Raw genomic sequence first — 18,498 nt, 5'->3', positions numbered from 1 at the left:
GGGGGGCAGCTGGCTGACAATCCATCAATCCTCTCTCTCTCCCTGCCTTCCCCCTGAGCACTGAAAGAAAGATACTTTGCATTGGTGAAGGGAGGGGCTGGCATGAAGCCTTTCTAAGCACTTTGAGAGAGACTGATTGTTGGGTTGTCGTCATAATGACTGTTATCTTACATCACAAAGGTCAGCAAGGCTGTTTTTAAATCACTGGAGCAAAGAAACTATATTTTTCAAAATTGAATTGCTATAGTGCGTTTTTTTGCCATCCATACGAGTGCTTGGAAAGGAACCCATGTAAATAATTAGTCTCAACCTGTATATCATATTGAATTGTATGATTGTATCTTTTTTATTTTATGATTCATCAATAAAGAAAAGGAAAATATGATTCAGCTGAAAATAAGAGGTAGTCATGGCAGCTGAGCAAAAAACCAAGCTCTGCCTGTCACAGACAGGGTGCATTACATTATACAGCAGCAGCAGAGTCCCTCGCTGTCATAAGGTCATTCAGTGAACATTCGGTCCAATCTATTGCCTTTGTGGTGTAAACAGACACTCCCTGCCAGATACTAACTGGGTGCACAGGCTAAAACTTGTTGCCTGGTGCAATTGCTACCCCCTGCACCCCCTTAGCTACACCAGTGCGTTCTTCGCCTGCCACTTCCCGGCCTTCCTGGAAAGTGACACTTGCAGCAGCAGCAGAGTCCCTCACTGTCCTTAGCCTCATTCTAGACGCTAGGCCTTGGGCTGCTTCCAATTGGCCCCAAATTGGTTGTTATGTGATAAGGTCATTAAGTGAACATCCAGTCCAAACTATTGCCTTTGTGGTGTAAACAGACACTCTGTGCTAGACACTAGCTGGCTGCACAGGCTACTGGAGATAGATTGCCTCTTCTTTGAATTAAGAGCCTCTCAGTTGTGTACAGTCACTCTGCCGCAGGCTATGGGAGATGCAATTGCCTCATTAAGAGCATATTTATTGTGCTTTGACCACTGTCATTTATGAGGTTTGTCATTAAGCAAATGGTTGTTAAACGGTGCACGCCTGTATAAGGATATATGTAACTTTGGCATTTTTGTCCTTCCTTATTATAAGAACATAAGAAGAGCCCCGCTGGATCAGGCCAAGGGCCCATCTAGTCCAGCTTCCTGTATCCCACAGTGGCCCATCAAATGCCCCAGGGAGTACACAAGACAACAGACACAACCTGAGTCCTGGTGCCCTCCCCTGCACCTGGCAATCAGAGGCAGTCTACCTCTAAAGCCAAGAGCTTGCACATACCTACCATGACTTGTAACCAGTAATGAACTTTTCCTGCAGAAATTCCTCCAATCCCCTCTTAAAGGCATCCAGGCAAGATGCCATCACTACATCCTGTGGCAAGGAGTTCCACAAACTAATTACACACTGGGTAAAGAAATATTTTCTTCTGTCTGTCCTAACTCTCCCAACTTTCGTGGATGTCCCCTGGTTCTGGTGTTATGCAAATGCTTCCTGGGGCATTATACTCTTTCCTTTTTTGTCCCCCTTTTTCCTTTATAAGTATTTTAAAAATACATATATAATATTGCATTTTACGATAGTATCTTTTTTATTTTGTTATTCATCAATAAAGTAAAGAAAAAAAGATTCAGCTGAAAACGAGAGGCAGTCGTGGCAGCAGAGCTAAAAACCAAGCCTCTGCCTGGCACAGACAGGGCGTGTTACATTGTACAGTTTTTCCGGATGGGCAATCATCATTTAGCAACTTAACAAAACCAGCGAAAAATGAGCGCCAGGAGAAAAATCAGTTTCAACCAGCTTCCAGTTGTTTCGCTTTGATGGTTCTCACCCTTTCCCAAAAAAGCGGGGGGGGGGGAAGCAGCTTGTCATATTTGCAATTGAAACTTGGTGGGAAACTTCTCATCAACATCGGTGTGCAGGAGAACAAGACCCAAACAAAGCTTTAGGGCCAGGGCATTGGGCCATGCCCCATACCCTCGTGGATCTCCAGAAAGGCAGGCTAGTCCTGCCTTTGCAGACTCTTGAACAAGATTAAACTTAAAACATCCCCGATGAATGAAAACTGCAACCACTGGGGAAATAATGTCCGTACCAGGAGCCACTGAAAGGCAAACGAAAAGAAGGAAAATGCTGAGCAAGGCTGAGTGAGGCTTTTCTCTGAGCAAGAGGAGTATTTATTATTATTTATTTATTGGAGTTGCGATCTGCCTTTCTCCCTGGGGGGCACCCAAGGCGACTAAGGAGTAGAGTTTGGGGGATGTAATGAGGCTGCAGCCTTATTAGCCAGAACTGGCTTCAAATTTATTTCCTCTCCCCCAGGAAATGCTTCGTTCTGGGAGGAGGCCAGAGGCACAGATACACCAAATTCTCTGTTACAGAATTCTCAGCATCCTCACAAGCTGCAGTTCCCAAGGCCCTCGGAGAGGAAACCAACTAATATCAGCAGGGCCGGCCCATCCATGAGGCCAACTGAGGTAGCTGCCTTGGGTAGACTGATAGGAGGAACTCGCCTTCATGTGCTCACTGGTTTCTGCTCCCCTCTAATGTTTGCCTGAGAATCAGCAGAGTTATTACTGCATTAATGGCACACATACTGGTAATAGTTCTGCAAACTCCACATCTCACCTACGGAGGCAAACTACAGACTCTCCAATTGCATTTTGTAACATGAAAAACAAGTGGAGGTGGGAAATACAAGTGGAGGTGAAAAACATGAAAAACAAGTGGAAGTGGGAAATAAAACTACCCACAACTAAATAATGTTTGGACTTTGCCCCAGAGGCAGACCAAAAATATGTTGCTGCTTCACATTTCTGTATAGAGGATAAAAAGCAAACAAGGGCTTGCCACTATCCATTAATCTACCTAGCAACTCAGACACTGAACTCACCGTAATGCTGTGCTTAAGTGTGCCCGAGGTTCTGTTGGTGAGCCCCACGGTATCCAATGCCTTGTGTGCAAACACATCTGCCGGTATCTTCATATATCTTACAACCTTGGTAGTTATACTGGTGTCAACAACACCGGGCTGCACACACTGCGGAAGGAAGGAGCATTAGAGTGGGTGACCATGTCTGAATCCATGCTTGTCTTCCCCAACTTAGGATTCCTCAGTTCAGGGGCTGGGAACTGCAGCCTGATGTTCAGTTGGCAGAAGGTTCTAGGCTGGAGGTCTAGGCTTCAAGTACTTTTTTTCCCCAGACCTTGACAATCTGGAGGCTTCATATTCTGACTGCCAATAAATGTGTATGGACTGGCAAAATGCCAATCCAGGTTTTTAGAAGTTACTCTACCATTGGTACCTCTTTGCCAATTCTGTCCCTTTTGTTGCTTCCAGTTCAGAATCACTGGGGAATTAGTGATGGGCTGTCTCTTAATTAGGCAATTCCTGTGGGGGGGGGGGGGTTAATTGTTGTCTTCCTTTCATTATTATTTTCATTTTTCCTGTTTATAATAAAACAACACTATCACAAAATAAAATAAAACAATGGAAGGGAACAAGTAATAAAAACAAGCTTGCTTCCTCCTCTCCTTGGTCCTGCCCCTGGATACTAAAGTTGTTTAACTAAGGGCGCAATCCTGATTGCACCTTGGGCCAGTGTGGACTTGCACCAGGCCAGGAGGGTTGCAAACATGCCCTTAGCAAATTTGCACCTCCTCAGGAGTCAGCTGGGCCATGGAGGGTGTGAGGCCTCCCTGTGGTGGGAGGGGAGCGGAGGGCCCGCCTGGCCTTTCCGAGGGGGACCCCCTTGTGGAGGCCTCAGAACAGTTCACCAGAAGAAGGGGGGGTTGTGTCACCTGGTTCCCCCTCTTTGGGTTGGCAGCATTTGTCAGTCAGGAGCAGGGGCTGCTAGCAGCAGATCCTCCTGCCTGCTCTTCTAACTCCCAACTGCATTGTCATCCCTGGCCTCCAGGTTTATGTAGGGCAGACCCTCCGCTTTGGCCCCTCCCTTTCCCTCACAGGGATGGTACAAAAAGAGCCTGTCTCTGGGACTGCCCTCCCCTGGGATTACCAGCACTCCTCCCCTTCCTCTCTCTGGTTCCCTCCCACCTCCTCTCACCTGGAGCTGTCAGGGTTGTTCCTGAGATGGCTGGGAAGGCTGCTGCCTCTGCCCTGGTCTCTGCCTTTGGGGGGTGGGCTGGCCCTGCCCACCTGGGTCCTGTAGCTCTGCAGACGACGTTGGGAGGTCCAGCTGGGGGCTCCCGATGTCACAGCCAGGTGCCCTGCCCGGCAAGGCAGGAGTGCTCCCCTTCTCCCCCGAGGCAGGGGAGAGGCAGCTGCCCAGCAGCCGAATGGCCTGCGTCCTGTCTCCCCCCTTCCTCCTCCAAGGTGGAGGGAGAAGCGGGGGGTTCAGCACGCAGTGTTCCTTTGCTGCGCTTTGCCACCCACTGGAGTGCCCAAGCAGCGTGTGGGGAGGTGGCCCCATGCTCCACCAGCTTCCTCTCTGATCCTCTGACCCAGAAGTCCTCTCCCTGGGTAAGCTGGGGACCTGTGGGAGGGGAACCCCGACAGAGGGACACACACCAGTCCACGGTGGCTGCATCCTGCCTCCACACCAACTTGGAAAGGGATGATTGCATCAGCCAAGCTCAGCCGACATAGGGGTCTGGGGTGAGCGGGGAGGAGGCGGGGAGGGAGGTGTTCCGGGGTGGGGGGAGGACAGGTGGAGGGCGGTCCTTGGGGCAGGCAGGTGAGGAGTAGGAGACTGGGTGCCAGCTGTTATGCCAGATCCCAACCCCGTTCCCCAAGCAGCATGGAGCAGCTTCAAGTCACTCCACTCTCCTCAAACTTATGCTACCTCCAGAGGTGGTGCAAGTTCGAGGAGGCCCATTGGGGCTGTGCTGGTTTACCCGGGGGTAAGGGAAGGAGTTTCACCTTACCTCCAGCTGAGCCACTTCAGGCCCCAATCTTGCACTGGATACAGCGCAGCTGTCCTGGCCTGCCTGTTCCAGTGCAAGGTCAGATTGCGCTGTAAGACACATTTCATTGTGCTCCTGACCGTGCTACATTCAAAGTGAAAAAGGAGGAGGAAGCCACTAATTAATGTTGCAGGGGCCTTGTGGAATGGGACTTCTTTGATCTTGGTTGTGGGGAAGGACATTGCTAGACAAGAGTGCTATATCACACATTAAGGAGACCCTTTGTTTTAATTCTCCTCGCTGCAGGTGGTGGGAGCACAGGGTGTCCACAGCTGGAAGGAACCTACAGTGTGGACGTGACCAGGAAGAATGCCATCCCATAGGCAAATCCTAATTTCTTAACTGGAAGAATTTTGCCCTGTTGAGTGGTCTGCCACAAGTCCGATTGTCCTTTGATTGCTTGGGATAAGAACAGGAGGCTCAATCAACAGTACCTGCACAATGATGCCTTTGGAGCGGTATTCTCCGTCCAATGCTCGGGAGAAGACATCTATAAATACCTGAAAGGGCAGAAAAGTCAGAGTCTGAGGGTGAAAATACCTCTGTGAGCATTCAAGGTGTAGCAACCTCTTCAAAAGAAGGTCTCAATTGACAAGGGCACAATCAAGCTGCATGTTCCACTTATGTGAAAAGTAGATTATTTGAAGGTCATGAAGGACACACAGTGGTAGCAGGAAAGAAAAGAATGGATTTATAGCACTTTCCATGCTGAAAGGATGTATTGGTGATACATCAACACACAATCCTATGTTAGACACAATCATTGTATGCCTGCCCTACTGTCCTTGAAGGCTTCCGTGTGAAAAGCAGGAGGGACTTGGAGTCATTCTGACAAGCAAGAGGACCCATTCTGGGTCCTCCAGTAGTGTCGCTAAGGGGTGCAGGGGGTAGTAATTGTACTGGGCCACAAGCATAAGGGAGGGCAGCAATCTGAGCTGAACACTAGTGACCAAAATTGTTAAAACTTTGGTTTTATAACACCATCATGTTATACACCATTCAATGTGGAATTTAATGCAGAATACAATGAAACAAACAGCATCAAAATATCTCTATTATATCAAAAGTTACAGCCAAATAACAAAAATAAAAATACAACTGCATTATGTAACAAAAACTATGTTTGGTTAACTCAAAACTGACCATTGAGACTGTTCATTCTGAAAGCCAATTATGTGTTCCTATGATACAGCAGGGAACCAATAAGTTGTTGATATGGGGGGAGCCTGGGGGGGAGGCAGCAGAGCAAGTGGGCAGCTAGCTGCTGGGGGAGGAGGCAGATTTTCCCCCATTTTCACCCTTTTTAAAAGGCCAAGTGTGACGTCACAACCAGGGCATTCTGAGTTCAGCACTGGGCTACACGATCCTTAGCTATGCCACTGGAGTCCTCTCTCACCCTGTGTGTGACATCTTCCCCATCTATTGGGAAGGGAAGGATCCGGAAAGATCAGCCACAACAAGAAAATCACCAGTCATCTTAACAGAAGAAGAAAAAGCTCAGTCAATGGCTCCTCCTCCTTGTATCATCTTGTGTTCAAGCCCTTTGAGTTCTTCAACTTGCAGGAGGGCATCTCAAAAGTTCTGAACAGGGCACACCTGAGCAGCCTTTCATATGGCAGGTGTAGCCCCGTAGAAATGCACTCATTCCTGTAGTTCTTACTCTTTTTCTGCTTAAGCTAGGAACACACCAGCAAGTTTTTCGTGCGCAACCAGTCAAGTGCCCCTCCAACCCAAGCCACCTCTTTCCCTTCCAGAGAAGCTGCAGGCATGGTGGGGAAAAAGATAGAAGAAACCCCCTGGAAGGGGGTTATTATTACTGTGATTCAACTGACTGGGAGCTGGCACCTTTCCCTTCAGCAGGCCACAGAACTGCACCAGAAAAATATGTCCTCTTGACAGCCTGAACCTGAAGATATAGGGTTACAGAGGTGTACATGCTACTCACCTTGGATGCAGCATATATCTGTTGCAGGGGGATAGGACGACGGGCAAGTAACGAAGACATGTTTATGATAATCCCCTTTTTCCTACAGAGAGAGTCATTCTGGTGAGTTACAGCAACATCTGCCCTTCCCCAAGGAATCCAATGCAAACCAAGATTCTCCAAAATATTCCAGAGGGAACAGGCAGGGATGCCTTTACAGCAGGGGTGCTCACACTTTTTTGGCTCGAGAGCTACTTTGAAACCCAGCAAGGCCCGGAGATCTACCAGAGTTTTTTTACAATGTTCGCGCCATTATAACATATAACATTTATGTGTACAATGTATGTTGGTGTACCTTGCATAACCACATGAGCCAATATTGCACAACACAACGTCAGCTTCCAAAGTCAACCTGCACTCCTTCTACAACCCACAAACCCTTCCTGCCTCAGGTGCTCTTATATCCCTGAGGGCCCTATTGCCTTCAAGTGGCTGCAGCTGTGCAGCACACGCTGCTGGATGCCCAGGCCTGACCCTTAAAGGGGCCACTGCTGACACCACATCTACCTCCTCACCAGATCTTCCTCCATTCCAATACAAGTGGGGGGGGGGCAGATCTCCATACCTACCAGTGCAAAAACAGGGGAAAGGTGTGGGGGAGGGAAGATCTCTATATAGACATCACAGTAAGACCAGTGCAAAACCCCTTGCACACAGAACCAACAGATGGAAGTTGGAGGGGGGCAGATCTCCATACATACCAGTGCAAAAACAGGGGAAAGGTAAGTCAGCCCCAGTAGAGTCAACGGGGCTTCATCCCAGGGATGCATGGATAGGAGAGCAGCTGCTCTGCCTGTCTACTCAGGAGTCAGCCTCAGCAGAGTCAAGGGGGCTTCATCCCAGGGATGCATGGACAGGAGAGCGGCTGTTCTGCCTGTCTACTCAGGAGTCAGCCCCAGTAGAGCCAAGGGGGCTTCATCCCAGGGATGCATGGACAGGAGAGTGGCTGCTCTGCCTGTCTACTCAGGAGTCAGCCCCAGCAGAGTCAAGGGGGCTTCATCCCAGGGATGCATGGACAGGGGAGCAGCTTGAGAGGAGCTCCTCTGCCTGTCTACTCAGGAGTCAGCCCCAGTAGTGCAGCCCAAGAGCAGCCCCTGACGCAGCTTCGGCTCTAATAAGGCGCCCTCCCCCCCTCCTCAGACCTGCCTTGCCTCTGCTCTCTGCCTCCACAAAAGGGGGCCAGGCAGAGGGCAGTCCTGCCACAGAATGCCCCCGCATTACAAGAGCAGCCCCCGATGCAGGGACTGCGGCTGAGGCTCTAACAAGGCGCCCCCGAGGAGGGCTGCGCAGAGGCCACGGCCGCTCACCTTGTTCCTCACCTCAGCAGCGCTGCCTCTCCCGCGCCAGTTTGGAGAGACAGGGCTCCGCGATCGACTCATTTTGCCTCAAGATCGACCAGTAGATCACGATCGACGTACTGAGCACCCCTGCTTTACAGCAATCAAAGAGCCCTTGTGGCACCAGAAAGACTGTGACCCCAAGGACTGGAAAAGAGCAAATGGAGACAAGCAAATGTCTCTTTCTAGCTAAGTATGCTACATCAGTGCTTCTAAACTATGTGATGTGGCCAACCAACCATTTTGGGTTCAATGTGCCAGGGACCAGAACCATCTCTGTGCTTCATAATGAAGTCTTTTTATCTGATCACTCCTCCTTAGATAAGGTGGCTAATACACAAGGTAGCAGGTTAGTTGAGTTAATGTCATCTTTTCAGTTAACTTGCCTTCATGGCAGTTTTTTGGATAACTCAAAGGGTTATTTCACTTTCTTAAAAAAAAGTAGGGCAGCAAGTGTCATCAATTATATTTTTTGTTCCACCAGGTTATTATCTTTTAAGCTGAACTATGACATCTTAGATCGTCCTGATAGTGATCATTTACCTGTATGTCTCTCTATATCCACAGAAATCCCTCAGCTGCCTTTTATTTCCACTGATTGGGCTGACAGGACTATTGTTGTGGGGAAACCATTGAAATGGTCCCCCACTATGGATTTATCAATCCAGGAATTATTAAACAGTCCTAATCTTGTGGTTTTACATAGGGACGTTGTTAAAGGAGACATGGATCCTATAGAAAGCCTTAACTATATTACTTCAATGTTAAGGCCTTTATTAGTTCAGAAGACACGGGAACCTGGTTCTGCCCCCTACCAGGGTAGCTGGTTTGATAAGGAATGTAGATTGGCCAAAAAAGTCTGACTCGATTGATTAGGAAGACAAGACAAACTCGGCTAGTTTCAGATTTAGATGCTTCGACCCAATGTCGTTCAACTTATAAGGAACTTCTGAAACAAAAAAAGAGTGCACATATGTCAGCTCAGTGGACGGAATTGGGGAAGGTTGTCATGGAAAAGAATGAAAAAAGTTTTGGTCTTTAATTTCACCTCCCAATTTGGGTCTTAGCTGTAAAATGAATGACTGTATTGCTGCCGGTACATGGTGTTCATATTTTAGTAATATATTTGATAGTGACGCCAATGCCAGGCAAAATAATGTTAGCAATAGCCAGTCGCTTTTGGCATTAACACCAGAATGGCCCCCAGTCACAGAACAGGAAGTAGGTGAACTTATAGATGCTCTAGCAACAGGAAAAGCACCTGGAGAGGACATGATTCCTCCCGAGGCGTATAAGACCACTATTGAATGGTGGACCCCTCTCCTTGCCAAATTATTTACTTACATTAATGCTACAAGACTTTTCCAGGAAGGCTGGAGGCAGAGTATTATTTTTCCAGTTTACAAAAAAGGGGATAATTCTAACCTCCAGAATTATCGCCCAATTAGTTTACTGGACATTAGTTCTAAGATCTACTGTCGTTATCTCCTTCAGAAGTTGGTAAAGTGGGTTGAGGAAAGTGATATTTTACATCAAGAACAAGCTGGGTTTAGGAAAGGCTATAGTACGGTGGATCAAATCTTTGTCCTTCACCATTTAATCTGTAAATATACAAGCAAATGGCTATTTGCAGCATTTATAGACTTTTCCTCTGCATTTGATACAGTCCCTAGGGATCGTCTATGGGATAAGCTTGCTGGGACTAATATTGATAGGAGGCTGCTGCTCTTAATGCAGGAATTATATACTAATACTACTTTGAGGGTAAGAATTAGTGCAGATGGAAGATTGACGGAGGAAATTCGTTCTACCAAAGGTGTTGCTTGCTGGCCCCACTTCTTTTCAACCTTTATATTAACAACATTGTAAATGTTCTAACTCATGCAGATCATTTCCCCCCTTCAATTGGAAACCTTAAGATTGCAACTCTTATTTATGCGGACAGCATTGTTTTATTATCTTTGAATAGGAAAGGGCTTAAGAGAATTTTAAACAAGCTACAAGATTTTAGTGATTCGGAGCAATTGAGGGTGAATTACACCAAATCTAAAATAGTGGTTTTTGGCAAGCGTTCACCTAAATTTAGTTGGACTTTGGGTGATCACAAGATTGAACAAGTTCCTGCCTTCAAATATTTGGGTGTATTCTTTGACGAAAGAAATAGCTGGAAATCCCAACTTCAAAATGTTAAAACATTAGCACAAAAATCAAGCTATGCCTTACTAAAAATTTTCCATTCCAGAGGAGGTAATTTGGTAATTCCAGCTTTAAAGGTTTTTCGGGAAGAGTAATTTCTCAAATGTTATATGGTATAGAGATCTGGGGTATAAAGCAGAACAACATACACATTCCTGAAGTTGCTCAGAATAAATTTTTGAAGCACATTTTGGCAGTTCCCCCATCTACTCCGGCAGCATTTCTCAGAATGGAGACAGGTATGGTATCTATAAAGGCCAGAGCTGCCGTAGCCATAATTTCTTATTATGAGAATGTTGAACATGCCAGAAAATCGTCTTCCTAAACTCTGTTTGGCTGAGCATTGGAGAAGAGGAGATTGGGCTACTTTGGTGCAAATGCTCTTAAAATCTAAAGCTCTTTCTACTGACATTTTTGTCTTTTCTGAAATTAAACAAATGCTGAAGGAATGGATGTTCAAACTGGATAATGATCAGGACTTAGATATAGTAAGATCTTCATATTTTTCTCAGCTGTATCGTTTCCTGAAACCAAGTCACTCAAGAGTGCAATATTTATATTCACTTACCTTTGCCTCTTTGAGAAAGGCGTTTACTGAACTGCATTTCCAAACCATGCCAACGGCAGTTCTAGATGGCAGATATATGTCCATTCCCAGGCATTTGAGGTTTTGTATTTGTGGAGCAGGACAGATCGAGGATATTGTACATTACCTGCTTCATTGCTAGCTTTATCAAAACCCTAGGGTAAGATTTTTGGAGCCTATTTTGGCTATCCTTCAAGGGGAGAACACACAAATGAAATTGTGTTGGTTGCTTTCCCATTGTGACCCATTGGTCACTTATAGCGTAGCGCTGTTTGCCAAAGCTGCCAGAACTATTTGTGCCAACTACCTGGGGGAAACAGCAGTAGATTGTAAAGGAGATTCCTTAATATGATGGGTGTAGGTGCCTTTGTGCTTGATTTTGACCTCATTTTATCATTTTATCATTGTTTCTATTTTGATGCATACTTGGATCCATATATTTTATCTTATCTTATCTCATTGTGAGGGCTTTTAGCTAATACAATAAACAATTTTGACATCTGCTCATGATACTTTTTTCCTATACTGTTGACAACCCCAATCAAAATCCAGTTTCCTTGGAGGAAGCAGAAGCCCTCACAGGTGTCATTCTGGAATACTGTATAGGCAGGTTCTGAGGGGTGCAGATTCCCTCCTCGCCTACCTGGCAACCATCTGAGGAAGGATGATCTGTGTCATCTAGGAGAACAAGAGCAGTGACACACAGTCAGTGATGGGAAATGGGGCCCAAGCACCTTCCCCTTCCATGTTCCGTTCATCCATACATCACCCACCTTCAATGTAGAAAGTATATTGCAGTTCACCAAGTCAGGTATATACTGTAAGAGAAGGAAAAGAAGTGTGACTGTCTTGGTTATTGTCTTGTCACAAAGCTTCTGGCAGCTGATGAGAGACCAAGGGGGCCTCGACTTTCCATACCACCTGGGCATCTCTCCGCAGCCTTTGGAGCGTCACAGGACACTTCAGCTAGTAAAAGGTGGAGAGAAAGAGCGGCCACAGTCTGAATTTGACAGAAGTAGAGCCTGAGTCTTGAAGACTTGAATTCAAGGTTTGTTTTAATAATTATAATAATAATGATAATAATGATAATAATGATAATGATAATAATAATGATAATAATAATAATAATAATAATAATAATAATAATAATAATAATAACTTTATTTTTACCCCGCCTTTCTCCCCGAAGGGACTCAAGGCAGCTTACAACATATTAAAAACAATTTAAAAACAAATAAAAACATATTAACACATACTAAAAACAGCAGAGTAAAAAAAAATAGGTAAAAAGAGCATAGAGCAGCAGCAAGTCATAAAAGAATCAGGCCTGTAAAAAAATATTAAAAGATGTTAAAAAGATGTTAAAAGGCCAAGAACTCAGAAGGCCTGTTTAAACAGAAGGGTCTTCAGGCCTTGCCGAAAGGTCTCAAGAGAGGGAGCCATTCTTAAGTTAAGGGGAAGGGAGTTCCATAGCGTTGGTGCCACTACTGAGAAGGCCCTATTTCTTGCAGCCGCCCCACGTACCTCCCTAGGCGGCGGCACTTGTAAGAAGGCCTTCTCTGATGACCTGAGAGGGCGAGCCGGATTGTACGGGAGCAGGCGATCTCTAAGATACCCTGGTCCAGAGCAGTATAGGGCTTTAAAGGTCAATACCAGCACCTTGAATTGGGCCCGGAAACGAATGGGCAGCCAGTGCAGCCGCTGGAGAAGCGGACTGACAGAGTCGAACCACCTACCTCCAGTAACCACACGGGCCGCCGCGTTCTGCACTAGTTGCAGTTTCCGAACCATCTTCAAGGGCAGCCCCACATAGAGCGCGTTACAGTAATCTAATCTCGATGTCACCGAGGCATGGATCACCGTGGCCAGGTCTGCACGATCCAAGTACGGCCGCAGCTGGCGCACCAGCCGAAGCTGAGCGAAGGCCCCCCTTGCCACAGCCGCCACCTGGGAATCCAGGAGCAGCTGCGAGTCCAGGTGGACCCCCAAGCTGCGGACCTGCTCCTCCAGAGGGAGTGCAACCCCATTCAGCGCAAGCCGATAGTCCAGCACCAGCATCGAGGATTTCCGAACCAAGAGAGCCTCTGTCTTATCCGGATTTAACTTCAGCTTGTTAGCCCCCATCCAGATCCTCACTGCCTCCAGACAGCGCTCCAGGCCCTCAACCGCCACCCTGGAGTCTGGAGGAAAGGAGAGATAAAGCTGGGTGTCATCGGCATATTGATGGCACCCCACTCCAAACCCCCGGATGACCTCTCCCAGCGGTTTCATGTAGATGTTAAATAGCATGGGGGACAGAATTGAGCCCTGTGGCACCCCGCATCTCAAGGGCCAGAGTGTCGAACAGGCATCCCCCAGCACCACCATCTGGGACCGACCCTCCAAGTAGGAGCGGAACCACCGCAAAACAGTGCCTCCAGCTCCCAACTCGGCCAATCGGCCCAGAAGGATACCATGGTCGATGGTATCGAAAGCCGCTGAGAGGTCCAGCAGGACCAACAGGGACGCACTCCCCCTGTCCAGTCCCCGGCGTAGGTCATCCACCAAGGCGACCAAGGCGGTTTCCGTCCCAAAGCCCGGCCTGAAGCCAGATTGAAAAGGATCCAGATAATCCGCTTCATCCAAGACCCTCTGGAGTTGGGACGCCACCACCCGCTCAATTACCTTGCCCAGAAACGGGATGTTGGAGACTGGCCGGTAGTTATCCAACACAGTGGAATCCAGGGAGGGCTTCTTCAGGAGGGGGCGAACCACCGCCCGTTTCAAAGCGAGTGGTAGCGTCCCCTCCATTAAGGAAGAGTTGACCACCCTCCCTGTCCACTCAGCCAGCCCACCCCGGGCAGCTCTTATCAACCAAGCTGGGCAAGGGTCGAGCAGGCAGGCAGATGGCCTCACACTCCAAAGGAGTCTGTCCACATCCTCAGGCTGTACAAGCTGAAAAGAATCCCACAACACAGGACAAGCAGTTGCCAAGGGGACATTGTTTTAAAATTGATTGACATTAAAGTCCACTTTTCAATCAAAATAGTGTCCTTAAAACAACCTGCTCCTTTGGTTACGGCGTTTATTGGCTCCTCCATGCAAGAGAGGGATGTTTCAAAGACAAGACAGAGGCACAAGAAGCTTCCACTCAGTCACAGCCTCTTTCTGTGTGCCTCTCACTTCCAGTGCCTCACCTCTTCAATCGCAGGCAGCCATTTGCCCATCCAAATGAGGGCAAAGACCAAAAGCCAGATCTGATAGCACAGAATGTGTTTCCTAATCATCTTGAGAATTGCCTAGAGAAGCCCTATCTGGAAACTCCGACCAAAAAATAAACTCCAATACAAAAAAATAAAGCTGAAAACAGTAGAATGTCAACTACCTTGATAATAAGAAGCCCGTGAAACGCCAGGAAGACAGAGGGGACGAGATTTCAGTAAACCTCTATGCATGTCTACAGGAAACTTACTCCCAGGTGAGTATATATAAGACTGCAGCCATAGTACTGTTCATGGTTAAGGTGTACAAATTAACATTTGGCCCTATTTGCAGCAACAGAATGGCAATCTCTCTGAAAATTGTTTCCAAGAAGGTTAGAATTCCTAATTCCACACGATATTTGCTCTAGGAAGAGGAACCCAGCAGCTCAGGGTCAGTGATTAAAAAGACCCAGTGTTGGGCGGGGGCATGTAAGAGCCTCATTACATGCCTGCTTGAGACCTGTGAAATATGGGGTGGTGGACAGGGGAGCCACAAACAAGTGTTGTAGTATCTGTACTTTACATGCTCAGTTGATTACAACCCAGAGATGACAGCCAACATGTCACAATGCACTGAACCACCAACTGTGTGCAGGAGAGATTGAACAAATGAAGGTAGCTGATGACAGGCAGGGAGGTGCCAGGCGGTCTTTGGTTGAGACCAAACTCACCTTGTCAATGTCAGGGAGGTCTAGAAAACACAGTGGCTGAAGAATGGTCATGCCAACATTGTTCACTGTAAAAAGAGTGACCAGGTGGTGAGTTGTCACATAGACACAGAAGGCCAGAGGGTCAGAGTCACCACCCTTCCACCTTCGCTCAGCAACAAAGCAGAGGAGCACAAAGAGACCTCAGGCACAAACTTCGAGATGATGGGCTGGAACCTGGGTTAATATTAGAGACCACCAGCCTGATGCACCCACAACATGTTCTAATGGAAAACCAAGAGCCATCTTCAAAAAATTGACCCTCTCCCCATTTTGATATTCTCTGACCCTCTGTGGGAGGGACTTCCAGTGATTTCTCCACTGCTTGCTGGACATACAGCTCACTCCTATCTTGCGCTGGAACAGGCAAGTCCAGCCAAGATTGGGGTCAGAAGTGGCTCAGCAGGAGGCAAGGGGAAACTCTTCCCCTTACTCCCAGGTAAGACACCACAGCCCCAGTGGGTCTCCATGGACTTGTGTCACCTCAGCACCTATTGTGCTGTTAGGTTTGTGCGCATAGTGTGCACGTTGCTTTACTAAAAAACTTAATAAAAAGTATAAATAGGAAAAGGTGCATATACCAAGAATGCCACCTCAGGAGGTGGCACAAGTCTCAGGAGAACGGAGCAGCTTCAAGCTCTTCCACACTGCTCAGGGAATGGGGTTGTTATCCATCATAACAGCTGGGTCCCAGCCCTGCCTGCTGCTCCCTGCCCACCTGCCCCCAAGAACGCCTTCCACCCGTCCTCCCACCATCCCAGAACCCCTCCCTCCTGCCTCCTCCTGCCCTCCCCAGGCCTGGGCATTGGCCAAGCTTGGCTGATGCAACCCTCCCTCCCCATGTTGGTGAGGAGGCAGGATGCAGCCTCCGTGGGCTGGCACGCAACCCAGCACCGGCCCAGCCGACTCCCGAGAAGGCGCTAACGTGTGCTACCCTGCTGGGCTGGGACTTGTGCTGGCCTATTGTGCTGTTAGGATTGCTCCCATAGTGTGCATGTTGCAAGATTTAATAATAAAAAGTATAAATAGGAAAATGTGCATATACCCAGAATGCCAATCTCCAGGCCCTGCAGAGCATCTCGAATCAGCTCATAGCTTTCCGATCCCTCGGTGAAATCCATCTGGATGACTCTGGTGCTTCGGCCGTGCTGTTCCTCTGGGAAGTGAAGGCAAAGAGATGCTGGAACTGCCTTGCCAGAACAGGTCACTAGACCAACAGGCAGACTTAGGAACACTGAGCAGTTGTCTGACACATGCAGGTGTCCAATCTTGCAGGGGTCCGAACAGCCTGTCCGGTTATGTCTCTGAAGCAGAACAGCCAAATCCTAACTAACTTTCTGTGCCGAGCTGCAGCGGCACCAGTACGGCCTCCACTGTATGCAGCATGGAAAGAGAGGCAGCTGGAGGTCTCCATGATGTTAGGAGACACCTGTTCCCTTGCCCTGAAGTAAGCAGTCACTGCCGCGATGGAAGTACTTGGATCTGCACCAGTATAGCTCAAGTCCAAAGAGCCATATGTCGGTGGATCAGGCCTGGGAAGGGGGATAAGATCAAACAGCAGCCTATGCCGCTGTCCACGCCCCCTTCCAGTGCTGGTCTGCCCTCCGCATCTCCCATTACCACTCTCCCCTCTTATAATGCACACTCTTCCTATAACAAAAAACAACGAGATAGCAAAAGAACAGCATACTTATCAATCTGTCATCATAAAAACACAACCTTCAACATGGCTCCAACTTTCTGTGTCAGTAATTACTTTGGCAATCTTTTCTTTCAGGATCCCAGAGCTCTGGAAAGAGTCCCATTTCTGAGAGCTGGACCCAGCGGCTTGCCCAGTCACCTCCGCCTCCCAGGTGCAGCTTCTTACTTACCAATTTCAGCAGCCACCTGCTTCAGCTTTTCCAGGGAGCGGCTGATGAGAACCACGTTGAGGCCTCTCTTGGCAAGCTGGAAGCCCAAGAAGGAGAGTCAGGAGATCAAAGGGTTAGCTGCAAAGGACTAGCTGCAAAGGGCTAGGAAAGGCCAATCACCAAGTGTGAAAGTGCCTGCTGTGCTCCTTTTCCTGTCGGAAGGTTCCTGGATCACTTGTGTCTTTCTCTTTGCTTACACCTTGAACGTACATGAACCTAAGCATGCCCAAGAGGACCCTTCTAAGATCCTTTCAAACATCATAGTCCACTCACCTCATGCGCGTAGGCTTTTCCAATCCCCGCCGTGGCTCCGGTTACCACTACAAAGGAGGCAGAAAGGACAAGCTATGAACAAGAGGAATGTCACCCGGAAGAGTTTCACTCAAGAAGTTCAATCCTTGTCAGAAATCCAAAGAACTTCCTAAGTTCATCATCTGAGGACCCCTTTGTGACAATGGCTTCTGCATGAAGGTCATTTCAGTGCAGGAAGAGGTGCCAACTGCATCACATACAACCTGTGGAACCCCAGGTGCACACATCCACCCCTGCAAAGAAAGAGTGCTGGGGATACAGTCAGAGCTGGACACAAACCCCAGGAGACAGATCTGGTGAAGGAGCCAGGCTGCAGGATCGGGTTGGAGTAGTGTTGGGTTTGAGTGAATAAGTGCTGAGACAACATGATGAATGCGCAGACAGAGGAGATGGAAGAATGGGTGAGAACAAGAATAGAGACTTGATAACAAGGCAAACCCAGACCGTGTGCCAATAAGTGCAGGATCCAATTTCCTGAGCCAATTGAGGGTCAGAGTTTTTAGTCCATTAATTAAATCTGCACCAATATCCATCCAAACAAGACCATCATTTGGAAGATAAAAGGCAGGCTCTCCTTGTTTTGAGAGGATGCATTCCTGAGTCTCAGCAGGCATCATCTCAAGAGTGGTGATCTGCTTTTGGCTTCCCCTCTGCCATGGTTTATAGCAACATGTATTCATAAGAAGTCATTTCTTTTAAATGTCTTGCTCAATTAACCCATTTCTGCCCAGCTCACAGGTATGCACATTTGATCACTTGCATACATGCAACATTGGGCAGAAATGACTGAATAAATGCATTTTTTAAGTCAATCTAAAGGTCTTCAGAGATGAATCTAACTTATTAATCAATGAGCTGCGGGGAACCTGCACAGGATTCAGCCTCTGTTCCATTCCCCATGAGAAGATGGCACAAAAGAGGCACTCACCTGCCCAAGGTCCATAGCTGGCCAGGTCTACCCCTTTCCACTCTTTTGACAGCACATAAATCCTCAACCGATATCCCAAGCCACAAGCAGCTTGCCAAAGGAGACGGAGAACAGTTATAATTCCGAGGATAGACAGTGCCAGGTTGAGATAGAAAGTGCTGTTGGAAGTCATTGCTTCTCTTTTTCAGCAGCATACACTGTCCCTGATCAGACAGCTTCACGAGAGATGGAGCACAAGCAGGCTCTTTTATTCTTCTATCTCAGGGAGGTGCCTGCAGAGTTGCTAAACCTCTAGGAAGGTGCTGGAGTTGCCAGGAATCTGCAACAATCTCTAGGTGACTTTTGAAAGCCATGGCAGGAATTTCCAATGTAATA

General features: G+C 47.6%; 1 protein-coding gene across 1 annotated transcript in view; it reads right to left on the bottom strand.

The window, feature by feature from the left end:
• LOC136661065 (very-long-chain 3-oxoacyl-CoA reductase-like) overlaps positions 1-18,138 on the bottom strand; it is a 22,106-nt gene extending 3,968 nt beyond the window's left edge. Inside the window, exons 1-9 of the mRNA XM_066638087.1 lie at positions 18,124-18,138; positions 17,157-17,228; positions 16,845-16,920; positions 16,019-16,129; positions 14,938-15,002; positions 11,798-11,842; positions 11,668-11,702; positions 6,867-6,948; positions 5,356-5,421 (exon numbers count right to left, since the gene is read on the bottom strand). Coding sequence (XP_066494184.1) covers positions 5,356-5,421; positions 6,867-6,948; positions 11,668-11,702; positions 11,798-11,842; positions 14,938-15,002; positions 16,019-16,129; positions 16,845-16,920; positions 17,157-17,228; positions 18,124-18,138 — 567 coding nt within the window. The remainder of the gene's footprint in view (positions 1-5,355; positions 5,422-6,866; positions 6,949-11,667; positions 11,703-11,797; positions 11,843-14,937; positions 15,003-16,018; positions 16,130-16,844; positions 16,921-17,156; positions 17,229-18,123) is intronic.
• Positions 18,139-18,498: the final 360 nt, after the last annotated feature.

Source organism: Tiliqua scincoides, chromosome 10 (assembly GCF_035046505.1).
Source record: "Tiliqua scincoides isolate rTilSci1 chromosome 10, rTilSci1.hap2, whole genome shotgun sequence".
NCBI lineage: Eukaryota > Metazoa > Chordata > Lepidosauria > Squamata > Scincidae > Tiliqua > Tiliqua scincoides.
This window is presented reverse-complemented; position numbering and strand designations above follow the sequence as displayed.